Below are 23,116 nucleotides of genomic sequence, written 5' to 3'. Positions count from 1 at the left end.
TCAGGAAGCTTTTAGGCCTAGACACTACTCCCAGAGCCAATCCACTGTCCCCTCAATCCTGGGGGAAAACTCCCTTCGGCTACTAGAAACTCACCAGTTTTCCCCTTTTCCTTGGACTTATTTCTCGGTTTTTTCTTGGCAACAGTCACGGTGATCTTGCAGCCTTCGAAGGTGGTAATCTCCTTGAGGGCCCTCTGAACATCTTCCAGCATAGAAAAAGTGACATAGCCGAAGCCTCGACATGCCTTACTTCCTGGAACAGTATGGGGATGGGGGAAGGGGGGATTAACAGTAAGCCAAGATCCCTAAACCAGTATTCTCACAGCCTTAAACTAGCAAATATACAGCCAGGCCAGCCAGTCTGCCAAAATTCTCAAAAGAGAAAGAGACAAGATTAGCATGAGTGGCCCCCGTCCCCTCTTTGCTCAGAAATTGTTAGGCTTCCTCTTCTAATGTGGTGTCTTTGCTGTTAGCTCCCTTTCTTCCCTCTTTCCTGATAATTTCAAGAATATGGAGGACCCATGATAATGCATTACACCCCCAAAGAAGAACTCAACATCAAACAGAACAAAACATCACCAGAGAAGGTAGGAAAGGTAAGTATGGTAGCTTCAAAAATTACAAAGAAATAATTCAGCCACCGCTCCACAGAACAGATCAGCAATGAATGCCAGGGGCCCTGAAAAAAGAACCTCAAACAATAAACATTGCTTCAGAAGCCTGCAGACACTATTACCATTATTACCAAGCCCTAGAAATCAATATCAAATTAAACCTTTCTAAAGCGGCTGTAAACCTCTTACCTCATTTTGTCAGAACACACCAAGAAGAGAAAAGCCAATATCATCATCGCTTTTCTCCAAACGAATCATTTAAGACAAACAGTTGCAAATATCAACTGTAACCCACCTTTGCCCTTTTTGGTATTTTTTTTTTCAGTTTAATATTTTTGTGCAGTAAAATTTTAAGTAATTTACTGCATCAAAAAAGGAAAGGACAGACCAAGTAGTCTGCTTACTACCCAAAGTATTCCACAAGTCAGTAAATATCTCCTGCGGCTCAAGCCAAAACCCTTGAAGTCAGACTTGACTCCTTGACACTCTCTTTTTTCTCATACCCCACATGTGATCCATCAGCAAATTCTTTCAGCTCTACTCTCAAAAATATCCATATTGCAATCACTTTTTACCACCTTCACTGCTACAACAGCTGGTCCAACACCATGACCTCTCTCTCACCTGGATTACCACAGGAGCCTAATAACTGGTCTCCCCGCTTCTGTCCTATTCTTAGCAGCCTATTCTCAACACGGCAGCCTGAGAGAATCTTCCAAAATGCAAGCCAGATCATATTTACTGCTCCCTGCTCAAAACCAGTGGTTTCATATCTCAGAGTAAAAGCCAAAGTCCTTGCAATGGCCTATAAGGTCCTACATGATCTGGTAGCACCAGATCTCATCTGCTAATTCTCTTCCCTTCACTCACAGCATTCCAGTCACCCTGGTTTCCTCACTAGTCCTCCAATATACTACACACACTCTTCTTCAGTATCCTTTAGCTTCCTCTGCCTAGGCTGCTCCTCCCACTGAGAAACACATGTGCCCTCTCTCACATCAGAAAGGCTTTCCCTGGCTACTCCTCACTCCTCTACAGCTTCCCCACCACCACACACACACATCTACAGAGACTCCCTATCCTTTTTCCCTGACTTATTTTTCTCCTCAACATTTATCACCATTATCACTACATATTTTGCTTATTTGCTTATTGGCTGTCTTCCCCATCTTGAACACAAGAGCAAGGTTTTTGGTTTGGTTCTGTGCACTGCTGTATCCCCAGGACCTACAATAGTTGCCTGGCACAAAATAGGCATTCAATTAATGTTTACGGAATAAATAACTGGGTGAATGAATAACATACTGGTTAAGAGCTCCGGGTCTGGTGATCAAATTCTGAATTCACTACTTACTAGCTGTATGAACTTAAGCTGAAATTACTAAATTTCCCTAAGCCCTAGATTCCTCGTCTGTAAAATGGAGTTAACTCTCCACCCAACAAGACTGATGGGGAAATTAAATGAGATAACACATGGAACTCAAGCACCGCACCTGGCTATCAGCTGATTCTCAATAAGCCTTACTGGTGTTTTATTAAAAGTTAGTTATTTACTACCAAATAAGATCTTATATGTGAGCGCGCATAATAAACGGAAAGCGCTACATAAATTTAAGGGACTGATTTGACTTTCAGAAACGGCCCGTATGGATCCATCTAAAGCAGAGTCCGTTTAGAAAACAAATTCAACTTCCAAGTCCTTTCACTATGCGGCAGGTAAAGGACTATACGGGTCGCTTCAATTTGGGTGTCCTCGCCCCCACCCGGCTCCCAGGAACCCCAAATTTGTCCTCGACCGCCCCGCCCCCTACCTTTCTCAGTCACCACGAAGCACTGCTTCACCGGCCCCACCTGACTGAACAGCTCCTCCAGCTGCTCGCTGCGGGCCGAGGGCGGGAGGCGGCCCACAAACAGGGTCAGCCCGGCCATAAGGCCGAGAAACAGAAACACGCGGCGTCGCGCACGCGAGTCAAGTAACAGGTTTTAGTAAGGGGGACCACGCCAAGTTGCCGGGAGACTCCGGAAGTGCTCTTCACTCAAAAGAGTCCGGAGGAAAACGTGGTAAAAGGAGAAAAAACATTCCGGAAGGAAAAAAATCATGACGCCCGGGGGCGGAGCTTCTTGAGCGGGGTTCCACCCCTAATCCAAGTACCGCCCCCGCCGCTGTAGAGAAATTTGGCTTCGCTATTTCCTACACTGCTTACGATGTAACCTCCTGGAGATCGATACCAAACTCAGCAGGGCAGGCCGGAGAAGTTGGTTTTACTCTGGCCCTAACCCAGGATCTAACATATAATGGATGTTTAATAAATATTTTCTGAAGTGCCACCCCAGACTCCCAGATAAAACACAGCCAGAATGCACATCAACGCAAGTACGTCACATACATCATTCGGACAATTCTCATGTTCTCAGAGAATATGAGACATCTGTCACACTATAACAGATAACTACAACTGTGCCTTTAACACTTCGCAGACAAATTATAGCTACTAAAGTACAAATAGGCACAGATCATACACTGTTTCAAAAAAATATTTACTGAGGTCCTACTATGTGCCAGGCACTAAGGATAAAATTGGTGAGCTAAAAAAAGACGGGGCGCCTACCCTCATGGGGTATACAGTCTCGTGGGGGTAGACAGACATTAATCAAAAAAAAAAAAAAAAAAAAGGAGGGCCGTTGCCCGGGGCCTGCAGTACGCCGCTTCAGTGAGGGGCTCAACCGCGGTCAACTGTCTTGTTGCTTTACTGGTCGCCACTCCCCCGGCCGGCCCGACAAGACGCGCCTGTAGCGCAGCACCGATTCCTCTCGGGCTCGTGGGTGCTGCTCTGAGCCCCGTCACCCTTTATACCAGAAAGCTGGGGGCACTATGGGGAAAAAACAAAACAAGAAGAAAGTGGAGGAGGTGCTAGAAGAAGAGAAAGAAGAATATGTGGTGGGAAAAGTTCTCGACCGTCGAGTGGTAAAGGGCAAAGTGGAGTACCTCCTAAAGTGGAAGGGGTTCTCAGATGAGGACAACACATGGGAGCCAGAAGAAAACCTGGATTGCCCCGACCTCATTGCTGAGTTCCTGCAGTCACAGAAAACAGCACACGAGACAGATAAATCAGAGGGAGGCAAGCGCAAAGCTGATTCTGATTCGGAAGATAAGGGGGAGGAGAGCAAACCGAAGAAGAAGAAAGAAGAGTCAGAAAAGCCACGAGGCTTTGCCCGGGGTTTGGAACCGCAGCGGATTATTGGAGCTACAGGCTCCAGTGGAGAACTCATGTTCCTGATGAAATGGAAAAACTCTGATGAGGTTGACCTGGTCCCTGCCAAGAGGGCCAATGTCAAGTGCCCACAGGTTGTCATATCCTTTTATGAGGAAAGGCTGACGTGGCATTCCTACGCCTCAGAGGATGATGACAAAAAAGATGACAAGAATTAACTCTCCTGAGTACCAGCCCCTGTCACATATGACTGTGGGTTTCAAGTGGGGAAAGAAGGAGTTCTACTTGTCTTGACAGCATAGAGGTGGCTTGAGAAGATGTCTTTTGAAGAGCCAGTATAGTTTCTGTACCCTACAGCAGCCCAAGTGCTTTAAAGTCACTCCGTGCTGTATAGTTTGCACACCCATCCCAGTGGAGGGGAAGGAGGGTCAGTGTTTCAAGGCAACCCATTCTGAACTTTGCTGAGAAAAGCAAAGGGCCTTCTATGAAGGACAAAACTTGCAGAATGGGATGTGGGAGAGCAAAGGATACTGTAGATCTTCAAAGAGCATCTCCACAACCCACAGCTTTCTTCCCAATAGTGTTAACTCTGCATTTTTACAGCGTAGCATATATGTAGTTTTTGGCTATTAGTGGTGTATTATTTGGGGTGGGAGGGATGGGGTGGGAATGAAGGGAGATGGGTTAGGATTATTTTTGTTAAAATTTGGGGCCTGATGGGGGAAATGGTGAAACAAAGGAAAGAACAACTAATGATGATTTGGTTCTGTGTCCAGAATATTTCATCCTTTCAAAAAATGTCATTGGCAACCTAAATGAGGACGTGAGAGACTGTTTAAAAGCTGTGAATGCTAATCATCAGAGAAATGCAAATCAAAATTACAATGAGGTATCACCTCACACCAGTTAGAATGGCCATCATCAAAAAATCTACAAACAATAAATGCTGGAGAGGGTGTGGAGAAAAGGGAACCCTCTTGCACTGTTGGTGGGAATGTAAATTGATACAGCTACTATGGAGAACAGTATGGAGGTTCCTTAAAAAACTAAAAATAGAACTACCATACGACCCAGCAATCCCACTACTGGGCATATACCCTGAGAAAACCATAATTCAAAAAGAGTCATGTACCACAATGTTCACTGCAGCTCTATTTACAATAGCCAGGACATGGAAGCAACCTAAGTGTCCATCGACAGATGAATGGATAAAGATGTGGCACATATATACAATGGAATATTACTCAGCCATAAAAAGAAATGAAATTGAGTTATTTGTAGTGAGGTGGATGGACCTAGAGTCTGTCATACAGAGTCAAGTAAGTCAGAAAGAGAAAAACAAATACCATACACTAACACATATATATGGAATCTAAAAAAAAAAAAAAAGTTCTGAAGAACCTAGGGGCAGGACAGGAATAAAGACACAGACATAGAGAATGGACTTGAGGACACAGGAAAGGGGAAGGGTGAGCTGGGACGAAGTGAGAGAGTAGCATTGACATATATACACTACCAAATGTAAAATAGATAGCTAGTGGGAAGTAGCTGCAGAGCACAGGGAGATCAGCTCGGTGCTTTGTGACCACCTAGAGGGGTGGGATAGGGAGGGTGGGAGGGAGACGTAAGAGGGAGGAGATAGGGGGATATATGTATATGTATAGCTGATTCACTTTGTTATAAAGCAGAAACTAACACACCACTGTAAAGCAATTATACTCCAATAAAGATGTTTAAAAAAATAGAAAGAAAAAAAAAGCTGTGAACGCCTGAAACTTAGAAGCCAAGGGGTTCCCTGCCTGAGCTTAATGCTATTCCCAACAAAGGACTAAGCCAGTTAAGAAGTTACCAAAGCTGCCATTTGAGGGATGGAAACTGGTTGAGGAGGAAAAGTCTTACTGGAGTGTATACACAGGCAGATCATTCTGTCTTAGAGGTGCTAATTCTTGAAATTGACAAGAAGACCCTTTTTTTCCAATTATGAAGTTATAAATATCAGCTTCTCCATCAAGCCACTGGCTGAAGTATTTGGGGAAGGGCAGAGGGTGGTATAGGAGGTGGGAGAGTAGGCAAAGACAAGGGCTGGTGCTCTTAGGTGGAAAACTCTTGGAGCCTCTGTTTTTTGAACTTTGAAACCATTGGTGGCAGGGTTCAGTCACTGACTGAACACAAGTTCACTGAATCACTTCAAGAATTGAATGATTTCAGAAGCCCTGGTCTCAGGAGAAGATTAAATTTTCATACTGGGGCAGTGGTTCACTTTAAAATAAAACAAATTTTTTTAATCCTAAGAATTAACTAGAACCCAAAATGCTGTCTTGAATCATGAGATCCATCAGTTCTTGACATCATCTAGACCTGCATCTAGAACTCCCTTGTAAAATCTTTTTAGGCACGTGTTAGGTGTCTGTGAAAACTTTTGTTTAAATGTTAACCTTCATACCAACACTGTCAGTTTTTGTCTTAATAAAACTATAGACTTATAAGGGAAAAAATTACAAATAAATCATAGCCTGCACCATGCAAGATCACGTGAGAACATACCCAGAACAAACATGACATCCAGCTTGCACACACAGACCTAGTACCCAGGTCCTCCCAGAGACAGGAGATCTTTCCTCAGGTCAGCTTATCAGACAGAGCCAAGGCTGAGGAATCCCACTGGCCAGGAGATCTGGGTGCTCCTGGATCCTGGAACACAGACAGTGTTTGCCATCCCATTGGGCCCAGGAACTGACCTGTGTGCAGGACTGCAGCACCCTGAAGAACATTTGTACAGAACAAAAGTACCCAATGCATTTTTTAAATAATTACTTTTAATGGCATAACCTGAACACAGGGTAGGTAGAAAATTCAAGAAGTACAAAAGGTACATTGAAAAGTGTTTCCCTTTCTCCTCAAACCCTATCTACTTTCAGCACATTTTGGTTGGATGGATGACTGGTTGACAGTGATAGGGGGAAAGGGAGAACGTTTAACATCAGATTTATGAAACCCTAGCTTTTAAGCATTTATTATATGCTTAAAAGAAAATGTCACAGTTATTTTTAAACACACAACTCAGCAGAGGAAGTATTGAAATAAAAAACAGATTTTTAAGGCCATGGGTTAATTCCATCCAGGATAAAGAGAGACAAATAGACAAAGGAAATGGGATGGATCATTTGAATACAGTCGGTTTGGAATTCCACATTCCTCTCTCTTTTTTCTCCTCCTCTCTTGCCCCTTCATCACCTTAGAGATCAAAATTTCATACCCAAAGTCTAAATTGCAAGCTTCAGGGCCCTAGCTATATAGAGGCTTTCCCAGTCCTGGCTGCAGTGTGCACTGGGGAAAGAATCCTGAGAAGGCTGCTCCAACATCCCTTTGGGACACACCCTACAATGCTCAGTTGGAAATACTTTGGACCCAAACCTTCCATAAAGAACAAAAGGAAACTGTGTCCCTGTGCCCATCAGAGGGCAGCAGCCACCCACAGTACGGAGGAGTTCTGTGACCCTAGGGGAGTATAACAATGCAACTGACCCTTTGTACTCTTCCCAACTTTCAGACCTGGCTCCCCATCTCAGTCTCCCAGTCTCAGCCTCAGCCCCATCCCCTCCTATACATTTGTAACAGGGAAGCCATGTGGTTCTTCAATCAGGAATATTTGCTCATCCATCTAACCGGGACACATGCAGGGTTCTTTATTAAATAGCAGGAGTCGTGGTACCCTGCACCACATCAGCAACGTGGCTTCCAGGGGAAATAAACTGCTGGCCTCTTCTCATCCATCACTTGCAGGAGCCTGGAAAGGAAGTAAGAGAGGCCTGGGCTGTGCTCAGCCATCCTCTTCCAAGCCCCATCCCTCTGGCTCCATTCCCGCTTGCAAGCCAAACCTTCTTATAATACCGCATACTTCTTGTTCTTAGCACTTCTCGCAAAGGTAATTAATTACTTGTGTAATTGTAATTATTTATACGATTAACTCTTTAATGTCTGCTTTCCCCAAAAGACCTTCAACTTCATAAGTTCAGGGCTGTTGTCCACCTAGCTCACCTGTCTACCCCCATCACCTAGCATATCGTAAGCATCCAATAAAATGTTTTAAAGAGATTGAACAAATGAAGGTGTTTGTTTCTCAGTCTCCTACAGTACTAAGAATTGGAACTGAGGGCGTACATATTACACCCTGGTCTACCCGGGCTCTTCTGGGAAACTGCTTTGGGTAAGGAAGGGCTGAGGCATGAGACAAAAGGGAAGGGTTGTCTCACCAAAGTCTCAGCCTCTTGATCAAGTAAAAGGGCTTAGGCGATTCTTGCTGAGGCAAATCAAAGAAGTGCTGGAGCTGGTGAGTAACAAGCTGTATTCCCCTGCCCCCTCCCCATCTCACCAGCCCCATTCAGAGCTTCCAAACAGAAAAGGAGTGTGTGTGTGTGTGTGTGTGTGTGTGTGTGTGTGCGCGCGCGCGCGCGCGCACGCGCGAGCGCTGCCCGCTTCTGTGAGAGAGAGACAGGCGGACAGACAAACATACAGAGAGACTGACTGGGGGTATGTGGGGCTTGGACTGCTTTGCTGAGAGGTGTGTGCCTGAACCCAAGGACCCTTGATGGGGAGAGTGAGAGAGTGAGAGGAGCTGGCAAGGATCAGGATGAGGAAGAGATGGCAGAGAGGAGTCGAGTGTGAGCAGAGGCAGATGGAAGGGTAAGTGGGGAAGAAAGGAAACAATTTCTCAGAGCAGCTCTGGTGCTGGGGCCGCTACAGCCACTACAACACCAGTGAGAAATGCCTGTAATTAGGAGGATGGCAGTTCTCTGGGCCTCAGCCCAGAGTGACGATGCAGCAAGAATTTCTGAGCCAAGCTGAGCCAGGTGATGGAGAAGACACAGTCAGAACCACTCCAGTCCCACTCTTCAGCTGTGCCTGCCCCACCCTCCTCTCATATTCTTCCCTACGATGACCCTCACTTGCCCCAAGCATCATTGGCTTCCCTCCTCCTGCTGAGATTCCAGGCTCTGAACGCTCCTTTCAGCCAAGACAGAGCTTCATGGGTGAGGAGAGCAGTGCTTTAATTCTTCCACTAGTGCATTGGACCTGGTCTGGTGAGGGCCCCCTCCCCTCCTGGCCTCCCTGCTTCCCTCTTGGCTCCCTTGCTTCCCTTCTCAAATCCCCACACGCTGATGGGCAGAGTTGGAAGAAAAACCATTCCTGTTCCTGTTTTTCCACTTCAAGCCTAGTATGTGTGCCCCTGTAGGCTTCCCTGTGATGTGCAGGACATCTGCCAAAACACTGCCAGAATTTAGTTTTCAAATCTCTGACTCTGTTTTAGTGCCACTCTGAACTTACTGCATTTTAGCCAAATGACAAATGCACACTACAGAGCTCAGAGCCAAATGTTCTGGACAAGGGAGGGATTACGGAGTGCCTGGTGGCCGGATGTATTCATGGGTCTCTGCACTGTGAGTTCTGCTTTGGTGGGTAGGATGGGGCTGGGGTTTGGCGAAGACAGGCTTTCTCCAGGGAAGATCTGCACCTGTGGGAGATGAATGCTCTCCAGGGGAAGGGGCTTGTTAGTCCAAACTTGAAGAGGTCCTGTTGGTAGGTGGAGCAAGTAGTTTCCTCTGTGAATTCCTCTGGGTACGTGGCGGGGAGATTGCTGTGAAACCCAGCTCAAAGTGATCAAGCCCTTGAGATGTGTATCAACATTTCCATGAAGGACTTTGACACTAACTAGTCCCTAACCACTTGTCCATCAGGACCTGAAGCCAGTTTCTTAGGAATGCAGACATTTCCACCAACGACTGTAGAGTTTCTGCCTCTTTTCTCAGGGCAGTGATCCAACTCTGAAAAGCCACTTCCCAGGGAGTCAGAAGGGTCTTCAAGGGGCCACTCCCAGGACCCTCACTCAGCCCAGATGGGCCATGGACTCGTCTATGGGGAAAGGTCATGTGGAGGACAAGACCCCTTGCAGTCAGGAGTGAAGGTCACTGGGGTCTGAGATGGACCCACCCCACCCAAACACTACTTCTCTTCCAGTTCTGGCAGAACCATTGCTGCTATTGCCTCATCTCAGCTTTTCCAAGAAGGTCAGACCTTTCTCCTCCGAAAATATTTTATTGATAAATTAACTCTGAAAGCGCTCACCTCCCACCCAACTGCTGTAGAGTCTCCTAGATGGGCCATGGACCCTTCTATGGGGAAGGGTCATGCGGAGGACACGGAGTCTCAGTCACGCAGGGATGGGATTCCTGGGCGTGGCAGAGGTGGGTGTGGGGACTGAGGCCAGTCCTGAGGTCTGCTGAGGACAGCCCCTCTCACTCAGCACCACAGTGGGAAGTGGTGGTCTGGAGTGGAGCACCTTGGAGCTTTATTGCTGGTGAATGCCAAGGAAAGTGGGAGCCCTGCCAGCCTAGAATTGCAGCTGAGGGCATCAGTGCCCAGGGCTCCAGAGAAGGTGGCACTAGTTCCCAATCAAAAGAGCCTGGCTGCTGACCCACCCATCCAGGGGTCCCTGGTGGGAAAGGAAGCGTGGAGAGGTATCTGAGCCAGGCGGGATTGGGGAAGGGTTACAGTGTGCAGGTCTCGGGCAGAACAGGCGCCAGAAAGGGGCGTATTGTCGGGGCGGCGAGGGGCCCACATCTTCACAGGTCTATGGTGTCGCTGCCCACGCTCAGCTCGTCAATCTGTCGGCAGGCGTCCAGGAATTGCTCCTGCAGCAAGGCCTCTTCGGCCTGCAGCTCAGGAGTAGGCTCTGGGGAGTCGCGGGAGGGTGGGGACAGGGCCTGGTAGGATCCTGAGACCGGGAGGCTAGGGCTGCTTCCTGAGGGCCGCGGGGGACTGAGGACGCAGACCAGCGGACAGCGAGGGGGCCTGTCCGGGCTGGAGCACAGCAGCATGGACGAGCTGTCCCGCGACAGTCCGCACAGCGAGCCGGATGAGGCGCTGCTGCCCGCGGGCCAGGCCCCGGGAGAGGGGAGCTCTGGGGGCGCGGGGGAACCAGGGGCCTCCCCAGACCTCCCAGTGGGCCCGGCCCCGGTCTGCGCCCCCAGCGAGGCGGTGCGGTAGAGGCCGAGCCCCGGCAGGGCTTCCCCGAAGGCCGGGCCCTGGAAGAGGCCGGGCTTCAGCAGGGCTTCGCTGCAGAGGGCCTCCTCGATGCTGCGCCGCAGGTTGATGGGGGAGGGCGGGCGGAAGTCCACGGTGTAATCGCTGCAGGGGGAGGAGGCCGGGGAAGGGGCCGGGTTGGCGGCCGCGCCGTCGAAGCCCCGGCAGCCTCCTCCCTGGAGTAGGAGGTCGGGACCCGACCCTACCAGGGCGCACAGCTGCAGCAGCTCCGCGTCGCCACGCGCGATGGCGCTCCCCAGGGGCTTCTTGTCCGGGGGCCCGGCGACCCAGCCTCCGGGCAGCAGAGGGGCGGCGTGGCCGGGGGACAAGCGGAAGAGCTTGGCCCAGCAGCGCGGCGGCACGCGGGGGCTGCAGAGCGCCGGGTAGAGGCCCAGCAGCGCCAACGGGAGCGCGACGCCCACCTCGCCCAGGCGCAGGCCGAGCTGGAAGGCCCACCAGGGCCAGGGCCCCTCCAGGCCAGGTTGGCCGCCGTAGCCCAGGGCGTGCAGCACCTCGTAGCCCTGCAGGGCTCCGCTCAGCAGCCCGAAGGTGCCCGCCACCGGGGCCGTGCGCGCCGCGCGCCGCCAGGACTCGAGCGGGCCGAAGGGGCTGCGCGCCTGCGGGAAAGGAGTGGCGCCCTTGAAGCCGGACGCTCCCAGGGGCGCTCCGGCCCGCCGCCGCCGACCCCCCCAGCAGGACAGCGCCAGCAGGAGCCCGGAAAGGAGGGCGGCGAGGAAGGCGTGCAGCCCGCGGGAGGCGAGCCGCAGGGCCCGCAGCGGGCGATGGGCGGCGCTCCCGAGGGCGGCGGCGGCCGCCAGCCCCAGCCCCAGGAGCAGCAGCGCGGCCAGGGCGGCTGGACAGCGCGGCGGGCGTGGCCGGGCCAGAAGCAGGCAGGCCAGGCCCAGGCCGGCGGCCAGGCAGGGCAGGGGGAGGTCCTGCAGCAGCAGCCAGGCCAGCGCCGGCAACCGGTCGCGGTGCCCGTAGGCGTCGTAGAAGAGCGGGAAGGCCCGGGTGGTCCCGGCGGAGAGCAGGAGCAGGTCCAGCAGCGCCAGGCAGGGGGCACCGGGCGGGCAGCGCCAGGGCAAGAGGGCCAGAGCCAGCAGCGCCAGCAGGGCCACCAGGCCGAAGAGCGCGCCTACCCCGTACACATGGGCCTCCCAGGCCAAACCCCAGCGAGCCTTGGCCTCTGTCCAGTCGGCCTCCAGGGTCAGGAAGAAGAGGGGCAGTGGGGCCGCAGGAGGCTGCGCTTCGCGTTCAGGCAGTTCTCTGATACCGCAGGACCCTGGCCCACATTCTGGCTGCACCGAAAGGTTCCCAAGGCTGGCGGGGGAGGGGTCATCCAGGCCAGAGGTGGAGGTGGTGGAGTCTGTGGGCAAAGAACGTTTGTCTGAGGCATTGCGTGCAGCCCTCCCCTTGCCCACCCTGCAGCCAGTAGCCTGTATGCCAATCGGAGAGTCCTCATAGCTTCCAGGAAGGACTTGTCTTAAATTTGAGACTCACTGACCCCGCAGCCCCTCACCTTCCCCTCCCACATCAAACTCCTCCGGCTGCAGTTTCAGCTCTCATGCCCTCCCCCCACCCCATCCACCCCCAGCTCCCTGCTTTGATCATTACCCTGTGATTCCACTGAAAAGGGTTTTTCTTAAGAAGTCACAGAATTTTACAAGTGGAAGGAGCTGTAGAAGCCCCCTCTAGTTCAATCCTCCCGCCAGGAAGGAGGCTTCGTGAGAACAAGGATTGCTTTGCTCACATCTGAATACCCATGCCTAAAACAGTGCCTGGCACAGAGTGGGCACTGAGCAGATATCCGTTGAAGAAATGAATCCTCTTATTTGCCAGATGAAGATATTGAGGCTCTGTCGAGAAGCCAAGTGTCTTGTCCAAGGTTACAAATTGGCAGAGCTGCAACTGGAATCCAGATCTGAGCACCAGTTTGAGCCCCTCTCCTTGATTTCAGAGGCGCTTCATAATACTAGTTTGCTTATCTCTTGTTCTGCACCCCTGACTCCCAACTCCCACCTTGGTGCTAGAAGAAGCTTGCCCTGCCTTTTTTCAGCTGCTCCCCCCTTCTCCCTGTCTCATCAGGAAAAGCCACCCCGCCCCGCCCCACCCCCCCACACACACACAGCAGAGGGAGTTGATATGACCCTCCCATCCCCAGCACCCTGAGAAAACACAACCTTCCCTATTCACTGGCCTTCCTGCCTGCTACACCTCCAACCTCGGCCTACCCATGGCTATGGTCCCCATCCTAACTCAACTACAAAGTCATCGGTCTGAGGCTCTTAATACAGTGCCCCTTTGGTTCTCACCCCCTTTTATAGAAGGTGACATTGAGATGGACTCCCCTGGGTCTCAAGACTACCCTTGAACTCTGAGGAAGGAACATTTGGGGGGATCACAGCTTAGCGAGTGAGCCCCTCAGGTGCTCTGGGGTTTGCTAACTTAGGCTCCCAGCCCCATCCTGTGCTCTAACATCTTCCCCACATCCCTTGAGGAAAGGGAAGTCAAGTAAGAGAGTGTGAGGACTAAGATCCCTAATTCTACTCTCCTGGAGCTAGAGAGGGGTGAAAAAGAGTTAGACCCAAGGATTTTCCATGGCCAGGCAGCAAGGGAAGATGCTTCACGCTGAACCTCCCTCCCGCATCTAGCAGGCTTAGCAGAACCGCAGCTGCAGGCAAGGATGGAGGGAGAAAGATGGTGGTGAAGGATGGGAGGAGCCAGCTGGCGATGGGGAAATGCACGGGAGACAGATGTAGAGTGAGGCGGGGAGGATCTCCTGACAAGCAGACTCCTGCCCCAACTGCTTGGCCATACCCAGCCATGCCTCAGCAGGACAAAACAGGAAGACTGCAGGCGCACCCCCATCCCTACCCCAGGCAGTGCCAGCTTGTGCTGGGGACATGGAAAACAGAGCAATCCTAAGAATAAGGAAAAGGAGTGAGCGGGCCAGAAAGCAGCCCTGGAGAGAGGGGAGGGGAAGGTAGAATTGGGCAACTGGGAGGGCAGAGAGGGAGCTGCCAAAAAATTACATATATACAGCTGGCTGCCTACTGCAAATGGCAGCATGTTCCCTGGTTCCTGTCCCATCATATGCCTCAAGTCTAAAATGGGGAAGAGCACCTACTGCACAGGGCTGTTATGAGGATACATGGCCAGCGTGTGCAAAGCTCTTTGGAGAGACTGGTGCATCATAAGCATTTGATATACAACTGTTGTTGGTCTGATCATTATGGGCTAATGTTTATCACCCGTCAGTCATCGGTGTGTGTCTGTTTGAGTGTGACCATTTCTGGCCTCAAACTAATTCTCGTTTTAACTAACAAAAGGCTGTTTTCCCTTAGAAAGTCAACTATTAGTCAAATGAGTGAACGTCAACGCACTGTCTCACTCTGTGAACCCTGTTTAAAGAACACCATTTGGATGGCCTGACCATCCCCAAACACCTACTGAAGACACAGCCGTGAGTTAAATGAGGAATCATTCAGCTGGGAACTGAGGGCTTGCTGATTCGGTGGGGGGCAGGGTCAGTCTAACACCAGTGGGATCAAATACACAAACATTTTCCCTCACCCCTCATTTATTGGTCCCCTCAAATACCCTTGCACAACCCACTTCTGCAAAGTGGATGAGTCTCCTTGGTCTTTCCGGTCTTGGTGGGCTCTGCAGAGAGGCAGGGAGACCCCAGCCAGGAGCCCACAGCCTGCGCCGACCTGTCGCCCCTCATGCCTCCTCCTCGCTCACTGTACAGACGAGTGCAGCTCTCAGAGAGCTGCTCCGCCTCACCTTCTTCCAGCGCCACTTCTCACTCGATGGCCACAGAAGACCCCATCTTTCACCTCTGGCCCAAAGCATTATGGCAACTAGAGCAAACTGCAATATTCCTAAGAAGCCAGAAAAAGAATGACAACCAGGAAATAGAGTACAGGCCCAGCTCAAGTGTCAGAGGAGAGAGCTCTGACCTAGGAGCACTGCTCCCAGGGGGCAGGGCAGGCCAGGTATGGGTGGGGACAGGTGAAGAAGGCCCAGCCTCTGCCTTTGACGGGTCCGCTTGACCTCATCGTCTGTCTCCCCATTTGAGGCTTCCACAGAAGGGGCCCTCGGTTTCCCCCAGAAGGTAGTGACTTCCTAGGATCCCTCTCCTGAGCAGGCCTCCCTTACAAGGTGGTCCCACTCTGGCCCTGTGGCTCCTCTTGACCTCAGGGGCAAGAGAGGAGATGGGATGTCAATGTGAGTAACTGGTGAAGCCAGAGCCGACTGGGGAGGAGTTGGGAAGAGGGCCCGGCTCAATTTATGGAAAAGTCCACTAGCTGCCCAGATCAAAGGGCTGGGGAATCACTCTCTACTCTGGATGCCGGAAGCTGCAGCCCGGATCAGTGGCCTGGCCCCATCCCTGCCCCCAACCCCCCACCTCCAGGATCACAGAGGATTGGTACTCCTTGTCAGGGTGACATTCGAAATATTTAACCACTGTTTCAGGTGAATCAGAACAGCTGCCAGCCAGGTGGTCAGGGAGGGGAGTGGTGCTCAGGAGGCTAAGGAGAGTGGATAGTTATCAACTGGTATGGAAGTCTTTTACTATGTTAACGACCTGCACAACTGTTCAGCGCTTACTGGCTGAATGCAAGCTCTGTCCGAGGTGAAGCAGACCTAATGCAAGAGAAGAGAAGCCCTAGGCCCAAAGGTTAACTGTACCAAGGTTAGAAAGTTCCTAGAGAAGACACAGAGAGACTCCCTTTATCCCCTAACTGCTTGCCACTACTCCCGCAGAAGGTGCTGGCAGGAACAAGGCTCTTTGGCCTTCTCTCCAGGAGGCCTGCAGCCCTCCGGGGTTTATCCAAGAGGGACAGCCAGGAAGAGGCTGGGTTCCTACAGCCGTGGAGAGGAGGGGGAAGGAGGGCGGGGCCACCAGCCGGCTGGGCTGCCTCTGATATTGTCCAGACTCATTAAACCTGCCTGGCCAGTGCTGTCACTAAGGCTGGCAGACCGCCACCCAGCATCCTTCCCCTGAGGCCACAGAGCCTGCCCCCAACTCCACAGCAGATCCTGCCACTGCTGCACACTGGGCTGGATGGGGAGGAGACGGCAGGCTCCCCACCCACATGCCCAGGAGTGCCGAGTCTGCTTGAGAGGAAGCGACAGTCAAGTGTTGTGTTAAGTCTGGAGCTGGAAGCAGCTCGGGGACCAGCAGTTTCCACTGCTGCACCAGTTCCTAGTGTGGGGTGCCTGAGAGGATGCCCAGCCACAGTTAACCCTTTGCATGTCTCCCTTGGCCTCACCTACCAGAACCTCTCCCCAAGCAGCGTGCCCTCTGCCTTTTGTGGTATGTGTTGTCCTATCACATTTAGGGGCCACGGTTGCCGTATCTGAGAGGTAGATCTGGAATGTACTTGGGACACACCGGGGAAAGAAGCAAGGTTAACAGACACTATTTAATGAGCGAATACTTTGTGCCCATTACATTATGTGGAAGCTTTACAATAACAAAACAGGCACTATTATTAAACCCCAGATATAGGAGAAAATTTAGGCTCAGAGAAGTTAAATAGCCTGTCCAAGGTCACCAGCCAGTTAGGAAGTGGATTGGGATTCAAGTCTCAAAGCCAAGTCTCAGGATTCCAGAGCCCCTGGTCTTTGCTCTGCACCACCAGCTTGTCTATGTGCGTGTTCTGAAAGGCTCCCTGGAACAAGGATGGCATCTGTCTGCGCAAGGTCTTCTCTTCAACGTCTTCCCAATGAGGGGCCCAACTCTGCCCATATCTGACAGCACGTCATGTCAGATCAGACGGCAAAGGACAGAGCCCCAAGGTCGGAGTGGGAGGGTGGGGAGGCAGGGCAGGCAGACTGGAGTAGAGGGTGGGGTTAGTGCTGAGGCTGTGGAAATCATGAAGGAGTTCCTGTGTCCGTTTGCCCCTGATACATTTGTCTACATCCTGCTCTGTCTATGACTGCAAAACTCTCAGAGGACCATTACTTAACTCTGTGTGGGACCATCCTCAGCAACACTTGTTCTCAGACCATTAATATATATCTCCATAGTGGTGATGAAGAGAATGGTGATGACAGTGAAATAAAAGGATCCCAGAATGCCGATGAGTGGCTAGCATGTAGTAAGTGCTCAATAAATAATAGTCAAGTTTAAATGAATTGGATACTTACCTAGTGATGCTGTTGCAATGAAGGCAGAGCTCAGGGAAGCAGCTGGGTCCAGTGGCCTTGGACTTGGGAGTTTTTTCTCCTGGGGGGATGGGGGCGGGGATAGAGTGGTGCCAAAGAACCCTGCAAAGGGAGCACATAGGACTAGACTGCCATCCTACCAGCCAGCGTTGGCCTCTGGAGCTTTGGAGAAAATCCTGTCCTTTCTCAGAGCTTGACCTATGGGAGCCACTGTCCCAGGAATTGTAGCCACATGTATACCAGAAGCTAAGCTACAAGGACCAAACCAGACTTAGTATGGCAAAGAGGGCATTTCCCCATAGAGCAGTGGCTGGTATCCCAGGTCCTGGGAGAAGGAATGCGAGCTGCCCTTGAGTCAAGGGAAAAAGGAGGTGCTGGCATTTAGAGGTGTTCCATAAATGCTTGTTGCAGTGAAATAAACACTCACCTGGAGAATCCGAAATTCCAGAGGCAGAGCTTGGGGATGTAACTGGGCCCGGGGGGCTCGGGCCTGATAAGTTCCGGAGTGGGGACACAGTAGTGCCAAAGAACCCTGCAAAAGGAGCCCAGACTGAAGCTTCCTCCCACCTGCCAGACTGGCCAGCAGAGGCTCTCCTGGGGTTGGGGTGGGTACTCACCAAAGGGTCCCAGGCGCCCCGCAATCTCTGCCAGGCTGGCCCGCAGGCTGGGCAGCAGGGGCAGTGTTCGATGTCCAAGCGTTGGGGCTACGCCTGCTCTCAGCGCCATGTCAAACTTCAGCTCCAGCTCGCTCTGGTGGAGCCTGGGAGCACTGGATGGAGGTGCTGTAGCCGTCAGAGCAGTAGCCCAGGTCACGGTGCCCATCCTGGGCTGGTAGGGAGCAGTGGGCCGGTCAGTGGGCCCAGCGAGGAGGGATGTGGACTCCAGAGGCCAGGAGGAGGCCCAGGGAGTAGAGCTGCCTTCAGCAGAGCCCCGCTCTGGGGGGGAGTTCCCGAGAGAGCCCACCAGTAGTTCCCAAAGGGGGTCAGTCCTCAGCCCACCGGCCACCTCTTCCTCCGGCTCCCGGCTCGGCCCAGGAGAAAGTGCCTGGGTCTCCGTGACAGAGCTCCCCCAAGCAGCAGCAGGTCCCCGAAGGTGGAATTTGAAGTTAAGTCCCAGGTTGAGAGACAGCACAGAGGCCTCACTCTGAGGTGGCGGGGCCAAAGTGGTGACATGGGCACCTGGGACAGAGGAGGCAGGCTGGGAGCCCACAGGGACGGCAAGCAGGACCCAGCAGAACAGCCCCAGCCCCAGACAGCCATACCCTGCCATGGCCCCTCCCGGCCTCAGGTGGCCTGGGTAGGCAGGGGACTCAGGTCTTCAGCACCTTTGAGCACGAAGGTCCTGGAGAGAGGAGAGGTGCTATGAGCTCTGGCTGCCTGGGATCTGATGCCCCAGAGAGGCTTCTGATCCCAGAGAAGCAGGTGGTGGGGATAGGACACAAAGGCTTCTGCCCAAGGAGAGTTGCCAGCTTCTTCCTGAACATTCAGGCCCCAGCACAAATCTCTTCCCTGCAGCTTCCCTTCTCTTCCAGCCAAGGTTCCTTCTCCCTAAGCCCCTGCCTCCCCCACCTGCTCAGTCTGGGACGGGACGGGGACTGGTCTGACTGCATCCAGCTGCCCTCGTCCTTGACTGACTCAGATCCCTTCCCTCCCTCTCTTCTCTCTTTCCTCCCTCAAATATCTGTTGAGCCCTACTATGTGCTGAGCACCCTTCTGGTAATACAACTGTGAACAAGCTGGCCCTCACAGATGAGTCTCAACATATTCCCACCCCAGCTCCGGCCCCCCTCTAAGATGTTTGTCTTCTCACTCAGACCCTGGGAGCCCTGGTCCCTGGAGGGATGAAGCACAGGGTGAGTGATCTGGCAGAGATGGAGAAGGCAGCTCTGGCCAGGGAAGCAGGGTGCCCTGGTCTGGCAGAAGCTCTGTCCCTTCAGCCTCTACCCTCTTTCCTGCGGCTTGACCAGCTCCCCATCCCTTAACCCTAGAAGTATTGGGGGGAGGGTCAGCTTGGCCATCTCTGGCTTCCGGGGGGAAGATGGCCAGGCAGGCAAACTGGACCAGGAGCTGCTGCCGTAGACTCCTAACTCCCCGGCCCCCACCCCAGGCACCTACCTCTGGTAGGGGAAGGGGAGGGTGAGCCAGGGATGGAGGTGCACCCAGCACCCTTACATCACACACGGCCACACCTAGCACCCGTGACACACTCACCTACTCACCCTTCACACACCCCTGCACGTAAGTGCGCACACACGCGCACACACACACACACACACACACTTGGTCCTGCCGAGCCCCCTCCCTCCTACATGGGTTCAGACCCAAGCTCTGTGAGCTCCCAGCCTGCTCTGTGTCACAGGCACACACACACCCCCCTACCTCACAGACACACACAGTATATACCGACACAGAGGCATACACACCCCTACACACACATTCGCACGCTCCTTACAGACACACAGCACACACCGTCATCCCCAGACATGCACATTCCTACACACCCACCCACCCCTACAGGCAGGCGCGCGCGCGCACACACACACACACCTCCCTCTCCCGCTGGCCTGACGGCAGACCTGCTCCTCTCGCTCCCTCCCGAAGGCGGGTCTCCTCCGGCAAGTCCCACGAGAAGGGGCGGTCGCGGCGGCCCAGGAGCCCCGCTGGGCGACGCTCCGCCGACTCTGGTCGGTTCTCTCTGCGGCCGACGCCCCCCTGGCTCGTCCCGGCCACCGCGGCTTCGCCGACGCGCTTCCCTGGGTCTGGCGCGGCCCGTCCCCGGCCCGCAGCGCTGGCCCCAGGCAGGCGGCCCGGCCCGGCTCCGGCTCCGCGCTCCCTCCCGCTGCGCCGCCTCCTGGCTGCGAGCCTCGCTCCCCGGCAGAGCCGCGCGCCGGGCTCCGCGGCAGCCGCGCTCTGACCGCCCGCCCTCCCCGCCTCCGGCGCTCCCACCCCGCGCGCCCGCCCCGCGCGCCCGCCCTCTCCCCTCCTCCTCCCCCGGCCCGCGGCTCGCGGTCCGCCCCCAACCCGGCCGGCAGGCAGGCGGGCGCGCACCGCAGCGCTGAGCCGCCGCCGCCTCTGTGCCCGCGTCCCCACGCGCGCTCATTCACCCGGCGCTGCCGCCCAGCCGCGGCGGGCGCGGGCACCGTGTTCTCAGCCTGGCGCCGCAGCCGCACGCTCCCAGGGCGGCCCATCACACACATCCACTCGTACGCCCTCCCCAGGAAACACAGCGGGCCAGAGCACCACGCGCACACCCATGTGCACACACACGCGCGCGCGCGCACACACGGCAGCCTGCCCAGGATGGCACTCCCGGCAAGAAGAACCACTATGTTTATTAAGCCGTGAGTGGAAAGTGTAATAAGCACGTCTGCACCCCTTATTTCATTAGTCCTCACCACAACCCTGTGGGTGTCCCCATTTCACAGATAGGTAAATTAAGGCCCGGGTGGGTGGGGAAACTCACGAATTTGCCCAAGATTACAAAGCTGGGCAACCTGAACCCAGTCCCTCTGCTGTTTTCTCCATCACCTGGTGGCTTTCAACAGTTGGAAGTGCCTCCAACACTTCACAGGTGAACCACCAAGTGTCAATCCGTGTGTAACATTTCTTTTTGCTAAAACTTATCTCTCAAAAATACTGAAGAGTTTCAGAAATGTCTCTCACCTTCTGGGTGGCTTACAACTTGTTACCAATAAGGGGCAAGAGGAGAACAGTGAAGTCAAAGAGTGTGCAGTCCAGGAATATAAGAGTGCACAGGCCAGTGTTGAAGATAACTAAAGAGCAGGGTGGTCACTGTGGATATTTCATGGACCCTATCATGCTGTCACAGTGACTGATTTAAGTAGTACTGGCTCGTTTACGCTGACTTGAATCTCTAAATCCCTCCCAAGGGCTTCCCTGGTGGCACAGTGGTTAAGAATCCGCCTGCCAATGCAGGGGACACGGGTTCGAGTCCGGGAAGATCCCACATGCTGCGGAGCAACTAAGCCCAGTGCTCCACAACTACTGAGGCTGCACTCTGAAGCCCGCGAGCCACAACTACTGAGCCTGCGCTCTAGAGCCTGCGAGCCACAACTGCTGAAGCCCACGCGCCTAGAGCCTGTGCTCCGCAACAAGGGAAGCCACCGCAATGAGAAGCCTGCGCACCACAAGGAAGAGTAGTCCCCGCTCGTGGCAACTAGAGAAAGCTGGCGCACAGCAATGAAGACCCAATGCAGCCAAAAATAAATAATTTCTAATAAGTAAGTAAATAAATAAATAAATAAATAAATCCCTCCCAAAATGTTAGTATTTGAAAGTATCAGGTGAACATAAAACACAGGAGGTTCCTTGCACCATACAAAGCTGTCCCAAAAAATCCAGACATCCTACTGTGTGCCGAGCACCATGCTGGATGATTAGGTGTCTCCCCACTTAGTCCTCATCATAGGCCACACAGAGAGAAAAATGAGTGTCACCAGGTAACAGCCTTGGATGTTACCCTGATCCCCCGACCTCGCTGTTCTGCAAGGTTGGGGAGAGGGTGCTTAAAGAGTTACCCAGGAGCTTCCTTGGTGGGGCAGTGGTTAAGAATACGCCTGCCAATGCAGGGGACACGAGTTCGAGCGCTGGTCGGGGAAGATCCCACTATGCCGCGGAGCAACTGAGCCTGAGCGCCACAACTACTGAGCCTGCGCTCTAGAGCCCACATTTAAAAAAAAAAAAAAAAAAGAGTTGCCTAGGGCAGATCTGTCTCAAGAATGGCTAGCATAGCACTTGGCCCAGGCACATGCTCAATGAATATTAGCAAAGTGAAAAACGAATGAATGAATGATTCTAGGGCCCAAATGGGCAATGGGTTGCATTTCAGAAAGGCATCCAGAACTCACTTTCTTATCACAGAATTCCCCCAATTGATGTAAGATAAACTCAGGCCACTAACTGAGCCCCTCTCCAGGGAACATCAACGATGAAGTCTGGGATTTATTCTGGGTCTCTAAACAAAATATTGCCAAGGGCATTCCCTGGATGCACCCTCAGAGATCACTATAGGGTCCCTCCTCTAGTAGGAATCCGCCCTAGTCATTTAGGGGCTGCCTGGAGGCTGCATACTGGGATCCAGCCTCTGGGTTTCTCTCATATACTTAATAAAAGTTATCCCACTAGAGACATTTTCCTTGAATCCTCCTCATAGAAAGGCTCATTTCCTGCTAATCATGTTCAGTTAAAGACTTCTAAATGGAAAGACAGAAATAAACATGCCCCAGTACATTAAAATAACAATCCTCCATGACCAATAACAATCCTCCCAGGAATTATATTTTTTAAAATATATTAAAAAGGGAAGTTAGGGTTCTGGGTTAAGATGGTAATTGAATGTGTACATCTAATTTCACTCCCTCCTAAAACCCCACTAAAACTTCCATAAAGAGATTTTTAAATCAAGAGATAAACCTCCAAGGATAGACAGAACAGGGAAAAAGACAACAGTCACAAAATTTTTGAAGCAGGATGGCAGACCAGCCATCTGGTTATTTACTGACTTACCAGCCCCAAGGAAAAAGACATCTCAGCTGGCAGTGGCGAAAATTGAGAGCCAACTTGATCTACATGGCAAGGTTCTCAGAGGCACAGAAATTGGGAGTCCAAGGTACCTCTGGATTCCCAGAGGTGAAAGGTGGAAGAGGTTGCTAAGATAAGTACCAGGATGAGGAGTTAGATCCCTCCATCTCTCCTCCAGCTCCAAGCCCCTGGGCAACAGTCCCTCCCCTACGCCAGCCAGAGTCTGGGGGATTTTCCTCTGAAGAATGTAAGATAGAAGGTGTCTGTGTTGGAGCACAGTTGTGAATGGAGATACCATACTGAAAAATACTGAAAACAAAGGGATTAAGTGACCGTGCCATATGGAATGCAGAATGCTGAATGCTGAGTTTTCTGCCACCATCAGGCTCCCCAAGTGCTGGGAGCAGGACCTAGGCAGGAAACTGGAAGACACTACTCTGGGGTATTTCACCAGTCCACGAGGAAAGACCTAAAGATACTGACATAAGAAACA

At 52.6% G+C, this 23,116-nt stretch overlaps 3 protein-coding genes across 5 annotated transcripts in view; 1 reads left to right on the top strand and 2 right to left on the bottom strand.

Moving 5' to 3' along the window:
- RBM28 (RNA binding motif protein 28) overlaps positions 1-2,640 on the bottom strand; it is a 29,435-nt gene extending 26,795 nt beyond the window's left edge. Inside the window, exons 1-2 of the mRNA XM_059933466.1 lie at positions 2,426-2,640; positions 95-253 (exon numbers count right to left, since the gene is read on the bottom strand). Of these exons, the coding sequence (XP_059789449.1) occupies positions 95-253; positions 2,426-2,543 (277 nt within the window). The 5' untranslated portion in view covers positions 2,544-2,640. The remainder of the gene's footprint in view (positions 1-94; positions 254-2,425) is intronic.
- An 820-nt stretch (positions 2,641-3,460) lies between these two features.
- On the top strand, positions 3,461-4,044 carry LOC132371405 (chromobox protein homolog 1-like). The gene has a single exon (XM_059932649.1). It carries the CDS (start codon positions 3,487-3,489, stop codon positions 4,042-4,044), a length of 558 nt encoding a protein of 185 aa, XP_059788632.1. The 5' UTR covers positions 3,461-3,486.
- A 5,869-nt stretch (positions 4,045-9,913) lies between these two features.
- PRRT4 (proline rich transmembrane protein 4) lies at positions 9,914-19,974 on the bottom strand. 3 transcript variants are annotated; one of them, XM_059932648.1, is made up of 6 exons: positions 19,659-19,974; positions 17,701-18,424; positions 17,511-17,615; positions 17,066-17,185; positions 12,046-12,272; positions 9,914-11,523 (listed from the first exon to the last, which is right to left on the bottom strand). In XM_059932648.1, the coding sequence occupies exons 2-6, from the start codon at positions 18,350-18,352 to the stop codon at positions 10,447-10,449; spliced, it is 2,181 nt and encodes a 726-aa protein (XP_059788631.1). In that variant the 5' UTR covers positions 18,353-18,424; positions 19,659-19,974; the 3' UTR covers positions 9,914-10,446. The 3 variants fall into 3 exon arrangements, with proteins under 3 accessions (XP_059788631.1, XP_059788630.1, XP_059788629.1); XM_059932647.1 differs by having other exon boundaries at positions 9,914-12,272; positions 19,630-19,974; XM_059932646.1 differs by having other exon boundaries at positions 9,914-12,272.
- Positions 19,975-23,116: the final 3,142 nt, after the last annotated feature.

Source organism: Balaenoptera ricei, chromosome 9, assembly GCF_028023285.1.
Source record: "Balaenoptera ricei isolate mBalRic1 chromosome 9, mBalRic1.hap2, whole genome shotgun sequence".
Lineage (NCBI taxonomy): Eukaryota > Metazoa > Chordata > Mammalia > Artiodactyla > Balaenopteridae > Balaenoptera > Balaenoptera ricei.
The sequence above is the reverse complement of the archived record's forward strand: the minus strand, read 5'-3'. Positions and strand labels throughout refer to the sequence as shown.

Bases quoted from the DNA above. Each gene is read 5' to 3' on its own strand.
- LOC132371405 (XM_059932649.1), top strand. From the start codon at position 3,487: ATGGGGAAAAAACAAAACAAGAAGAAAGTGGAGGAGGTGCTAGAAGAA.
- PRRT4 (XM_059932647.1), bottom strand. From the start codon at position 18,352: ATGGCAGGGTATGGCTGTCTGGGGCTGGGGCTGTTCTGCTGGGTCCTG. The intron at 17,616-17,700 runs GTGAGTACCCAC...CTCCTTTTGCAG, and splicing joins GGGGCGCCTGGGACCCTTTG to GGTTCTTTGGCACTACTGTG. The intron at 17,186-17,510 runs GTGAGTGTTTAT...CTCCCTTTGCAG, and splicing joins TGGAATTTCGGATTCTCCAG to GGTTCTTTGGCACCACTCTA.